A 6,559-nucleotide genomic window follows, 5' to 3' on the forward strand; every position below is an offset into this window, starting at 1 on the left:
TCAACATTGATCTCAATGAAATTAAGCTAGAACTTTTGTCATAAGTAATTCATTTGGTCCAACTAAGAGTACATCAAACCAAATTCCAAACAAAAGTAAAATCACTTAGTTAGGCATATTATCTAAACTAAAGAAAACATCTAACAAAACAAGAAAGGACTACAAAACAACATCAAGTAACTACTTCGCGAACCAAAGCACTGCCAAACCCAGATATATAATCACTTTGCTAGCTAGCTAGGCAAAATAACTGCTTCTTGTTTTCCTGTATCATAGAAAGAATATTGATTATGTATTGTACAATAATCAGAAAATCGAAACCGGCCTCAAAGTGAAATTTTAATATATATTAAAAAAATACTAAAACATAAAGATCACCAAATCAAAACTAAAAGCTTTGCATTATGAAGAACATCGTTTTGCCTAACCAAATTTTGTAGCATTTCTCTTCTAACATGATTTAGTTTAACAATGTTGTATCCTTTAATATATTATATTTTTAGTACATAATTGTATATTCTTTAATTTTATTTCACTGTACTGGCCAGATTTGTCAATTATTATTTACAAGGGTTTAGAAATTGTTGCCATATCAAATTGAAATTCTCACTAATTTTCTCTCATTCACAGATTGAAATGAACACTTTAAGTGAAAATGTGACAATCCAAACTTTTAATATGCAAGTAAGATATTATGTATCTATATATTGTAGGCTTTAAAAAACTCACCAAAAATATCATCCACCATATAGGTAGCCCAATCCTCCTTGATCTCGGTTAACTTATCCATAGAGTAGGTATGACATTTGTGGTCAGGAAAGTACTTCAAATATAAAAACATCAATTGTATTAGAATTCAATTACATTAATTTAAAAATTAATAACAATTAAAATCACGTACATTTACGGGGATCATAATTTCATTTTGCACAATGACCTCTTTCATAAATCGCATTACAAAATATCCACAGTCAATGCTATTAATTTGACGGGGACACTGCAAAAAAAAAACATTTACAAATATTACTTTTACTCTACATAATTGTTTAAAAATGACATTAATTTGGACATACCCGAATTTTTGACCATGAAATTTTCTTTGACTTGGAGACTTTAGGCACTTTTACTCCAATTTTTAGTGACTGCATAATAGTACATCATATATCATTAGTCAACATAATAGATTGCATTAAAGAATAGGCAAATCTTATTGACATTGGACAAATCATAGGAACGAATGGAAAATATAATTGACAGTGGGCAAATATAATTGACAGTAAGCAAATCTAAGTGACAGGGCAAAAGGGAATGGCCACTTCATTTTTGCAAATCTAACCATTCAACTTCATTTTTGCAAATCCATATATAATGGGTCACTTCTAAGACATTTAGTCAAGTTAACTTATATGTTTCAATCAATAATTAATGTAAGGAAATTTAACCTCTTAACTAACTTAGTTCCATCAATCTAAAGTGGTTTCAAAATATTATAACAGTAACAAATATTATATCAGTAACAAATATTATATCTTGCTTAACAGAGTTCAATAAAAATCAATAACAGGTTTTTCAATGGACAAAATAAAGCAAACTGATTTCAAGCCCAACATAATTAACTAATTCCATAGCAGCTAACAAATTTTCAAAAGTATTTAGCTTACATGACCAAAAGGAGTTCAATCCAATTCAAACTAACTTCCTACTGCTAGTATACTCTACTATACTGCTATATATCCTTTCCCATTTATTTACCTTAATTCTCCTTCCACTTATAATTGTTCTTGCTTTTGTTAATTTAAAGAATCATGCTTATGGCCTATAATTGTCCAAGTAGTCTAATAGCCAACAATGTAAATCGATTATTAGATCCCTAACATTTTTCTAAAACTAGCATTACCTACATTCCAAACACATCCAATTCAAAAGAATCAAAATGAAGGGCATAAACCATTCAAACCCTATTCTGAATTCCTGTTCAGTTCAAGTTCATACACCATATGACATTGAAAATTAATTGAGATCCAACTATGACTACGACACGTAAACGGTTACATCGCTAGAATAGAAGATAACTTGAACACCTAACAAAAAATCACTAATCTAACATTTCATATATCAATTTCCAGAAGAATAAAACACAAAACAAATTATGCAGATTCATACCCCTTGGATCTTTTTTCCAGTAACAGGACACTTAGGTCTTCTTCTTAGTCCACCTAAAAAAACCCCAATTTCATACACCAATCAAAAACACAATGTTATTTACAGTGAATCTTCAAATTAGGTTAAAATATTACAAAGCTCAGGAAAATTAGGGATTTGCTTATAATTTGTCAACAATGGTAGAAACCAAATTATCTTCAAATCCCTAATTTTAAAACATAAAGCAATAATCTGAGAGAAGAAAGATTACAAGATACCAGTGAAGAGAAAGGTGACAGTAGTGAGCTGAGGAAGGTTGAGTTTGACGGAGATTGGGTTTTCTTCGTTCTTTCTAATCGAGTGGAAATAATACGTGAATCTGAACCGGCGGGGAATATCGGAGGAAGAAGAACACTGACTGAGTGACTTGGAGGAAGAAGAGAAATATGAGAGAATTGATGGAATTGAGTGAATCTGAGAAAGAAGAGGTCGAAGGGCTTTTTTTTGTTTTTGCCCAAAATTTTGTGCGCCAATTCAAAATGTTAGCCGCCAAAAGACTTTTTTATTTATAATTATTTTTATTATTTATTTTATATTTTATAATTAATTAATAGCGCTTTCCTGCAAACGCTAATATAGGATAGTCAAATAATTGCGTTTTTCAAGAAGCGCTATCTTAGTGAAGATTAGTGAAGGAAATTAATAGCGTTTCTGAAAAAGTGCTAACATAGCTAAGAATATTAGTAGCGTTTTAAAGAAAGCGCTATCTTAGGGAAGTTTAATAATAGCATTTTTTTACGAAGTGCTATCAAAATCATATTCACTGTATACTATAATAGCGCCCGACCATAGAGTGCTATTATAGATGTGTTTGTTTCCTTTTTAATAGCACTTTGTTTAAAAACGCTATTAAATTAGGCGATACAAAATATCAATTTTGGCGTAGTGAGTCTCTTCCTCTTGTTCCTTTTGGTGGAAGGATATAATTAAGGTTAGTTCTTCTTTCATCTTGGATCCTATTGTTGAAAGAACTAGCTATATTATTCACGATGGTTTTAAGACACCTTTTTGGGATTCTAAGTGGCTCGGTAGTGTTTCTTTGAGAGATAACTTTCCGGTGTTATATGAGAATTCTCGGTTGAAAAAAGTATCGGTAGCGGCAATGGGAGGGTGGATGGAGGGAAATTGGAAGTGGAGTAATTTTGGTATTTCCGATGACTTTTTGGAAGCGGAAGATGCCGTAGAAGAGGCGGTTAGTATGAAAAATAGAGTGGAGGAGTTTAGCGGTTGGAAAGTGGGCATAGATTTGGTGGAGTGGAATGGCAATATGGACAAGACTTTTTCGGTTGCCTCGTGCTATGAGTTTTTGGATTTGATTCGGATTCCCTATGGTCCTCCGAATATCCATGATGGAGTTTTTAGCTTGATTTGGAAGTTGGATGTTCCATTCAAGATCAAAGCTTTCGGTTGGAGATTATTCCGGAGTAGACTTCCAACAAAAGACCAATTGGCTCTTAGAGGTATTGCTTTTTCTCTAGATAATTCGTTATGTTCTTTTTGTGGTGTTTGTTCGGAAAACTTGAATCATCTCTTTTTTGAATGCGGGGTGGTGAAGAAGATTTGGCGCGATATAGAGGTTTGGGTTGGTAAAGGGGATAGTTATTTTGTAGAGTGCCTTGCTTTTTATATGGATTGGCACTCTTTTTTTAATGTGCATATGGTGAAAGATAGAAAATTGGGTGTAGTGTGGTTAGCTATTACTTGGGCTATATGGTTAGTTAGAAATGGTGTTTGTTTCCGGAATGAACCTTGGAACGTCGACAATACCGTGTGGAACATCAAACTTTTGGTGTGGAAGTGGTCCTATTGTGGGAAGATTACCCATCCCAAATATTCCTTTTATGAGTTTTGTAAGGATCCGGTGTTTTTCCTCTCATAAGGTAATTTGGTTTGTAATTTTCTTTATCGTTTTGGTTGGGATCCGGTGTATACGGGTTGGAGAACCCCCTTTGTTCTCCCGTTAATATAATTTCTTGCCTTCTAAAAAAAAATTTTAGAATAATCTAAACACGTATGAAAAAGGGTATTCAAAAATTTAAAATTTTAAAGGTAATTAAATAGTTTTCAAAATTTTAAAAAATAGCAGGAAATAAAATTGCATGCATAAACTTTTTATACGGACAAAATATGTCATTTTTTTAATAGAGACTAAAAATAAAATTTGAGATATTTATAAATACCAAAACCATACTTAACCCTATACAATATTAAACAAGTAGTCGTTCCTTTCCCAGTCAAGGTTAAAAAAGACTCTCACATTTTAATTGGAAATGAAGAATCCACCTCATGACCGGGTTGAATTATCATGGTGGTTGTGAAATCTACATAACTTGGAAGATTGAGGAAAGTTAGACAATTTTGAATCCTGGGTGGAATACTTATTGGCCAAGCTTTACTTACTTCCCAGCCAAACTCAAGAAAATACATTTGAAATATAACAAATATTACCTGGTTCATACCGATATACAACTAAATAAATGAAAATGAAAAATTAAATGAAGATTAATCTCTAATATCTGAGAGAGAAAAATATCATAGAATTACAAACAAAAAAAGAAGGTATAAATCTTGAAAGTTAAAACTCCTAAGTCATGAAAATTAAAACTCCTAAATCAGATAAGTTGAAAAGAAGAGTAAGAGGTGTTAGTGCATACTTTCTATGTTACACAAGAAAAATCAAAACTATGAATGAGACAGTGAAAGAAGAAATTTCGGTGAAAAACCACAATAGAGATTGAAAAATCCAAAACCTTTGCGGATGAGCATTAGTGAAAGCTTTATCAACGGTTGACGCTCGATCTGCATAAGCAGAAAGAAATAAAAAAATTAAGTGATGTTGATCTAAAATCATGCATTGATAAACATCCAAAATCTGAAAAAATAGGGATTGATGAACAAATTTTTTCATAACATGGGTATGAGAACTCGTACGGCGGCTAGGGTTTGGCGAAAAAAGAGAGAAGAAATGAGAAAATTTGGAGAGAGAAGTTTGTAAAGGCGACGTCTGTGTTTGAAAAGAGAGAAAAAAAATTTCAAAATGAAACCATGAGAGAAATGAGAGGGAGATGTTTAACCGGGTAAAAGAGATGTCCACAAAATTTCAAAAATGGAAAAAGAGTAGCAGTTGTTATGCCACTTGGCAAAAAGAGATGCCTTCATTGGCCAATAAATTTATATTAATCAATTACAATTAAGGGCAAGGTCTAGTACAAATAATTTTTTTTAAAATTTTTTTAGAAGGATAAATTAGGGAATGCTTAGGTATCTTCTAGTCTTAGGTTGATAGTAGAAGTTTCTATCGGAAAAAGAATTTCAAATATTCTAGGGATATCTCGTTCATTTGAAACTAGAATGCAATTAAAAAGAACTTATAGAGTTCACTAGCCTTGTGAAGCAAAGATAGGGAAACAAACTTTCATGATAAAGCCTTTCATTAACTCATATTCAAAGCGTTTTATTTGAAGCTGGAGAAAGGGTGGGAAATCCATGAAATGTATGCCCATGATGGCGTCTAGTTGAAGTCCAGTTGGTAGTTCCACTTCAACATACAGATCAAAAGGATTATAAACATTCTTGCAACTTTTGACATCCAGTTGAAGATCAAAATAATTAATAACTGACATATTCAAAATTCAATAAGACCCAGATATACCCAAAAAAAAAATATGAAAACATCCAAAATTTTATACCATAAAATGACTCTTCTGTTGATTGATGATGTATAGTCCACATTGGAGCATTCAATATGGTGCATTTTTATGTCTTTGAAACTAGTGTTGTATGGTGCCCTCCATAGTACCCTGATCCAACATGACATGAAAAGTTAATAGAATAATATCCTAGAGACAAAAATACAAATATGTAACCATATTTAGAATAAAAGTATTCATGAGACAAATGTAAATCTTGCTCACCTATTCAAAGACTTGATTAAATTTATTATGGGTGGTCCTAACTTTTTAGAGGTCCATGACAAATAATAAAAATGGACCCCTAATATAATGTGGAGCAACTAATTTTGAATTTTTTTTCTTTTTGAAATTTGATTATGTTTTTCACTTAGTTTCAGAGAAAGAAAGGAGAAGGTTTCTTTGTTAGACTCAAAGGGAATAATGGTGGTTGTGGTTGTCACCGGAGGTGACATTGTGGTGGCTGGAACGTGGGAGACGAAGGTTCGATGGTGAAGAGTTAAAAGGGAGATAGATACATGAAAATGTGAAAACATATTGAGGAAGGAGATGTAAATTTTATATTGGTATGAATGCAACCAATTTAGATTGATAATACTACGTAAGACCTCAAACAATTTAGAGGCCCTGTTTAAATTTTAAAAACAGATCCTTAATAAAAACCGTCT

The 6,559-nt window shown here is 32.1% G+C and overlaps 1 protein-coding gene across 1 annotated transcript; it reads right to left on the bottom strand.

Moving 5' to 3' along the window:
* On the bottom strand, nucleotides 1-2,652 carry LOC131597820 (uncharacterized; the record flags this gene model as incomplete). The annotated part of the gene is made up of 6 exons (XM_058870485.1): nucleotides 1-265; nucleotides 730-823; nucleotides 902-997; nucleotides 1,074-1,142; nucleotides 2,164-2,216; nucleotides 2,421-2,652. Coding segments are annotated over 6 exons (576 nt in total), but the record flags the coding sequence as incomplete, so codon positions are not given.
* Between the last annotated feature and the right edge of the window lie 3,907 nt (nucleotides 2,653-6,559).

Source organism: Vicia villosa, linkage group LG4, assembly GCF_029867415.1.
Source record: "Vicia villosa cultivar HV-30 ecotype Madison, WI linkage group LG4, Vvil1.0, whole genome shotgun sequence".
Taxonomy (NCBI): Eukaryota; Viridiplantae; Streptophyta; class Magnoliopsida; order Fabales; family Fabaceae; genus Vicia; species Vicia villosa.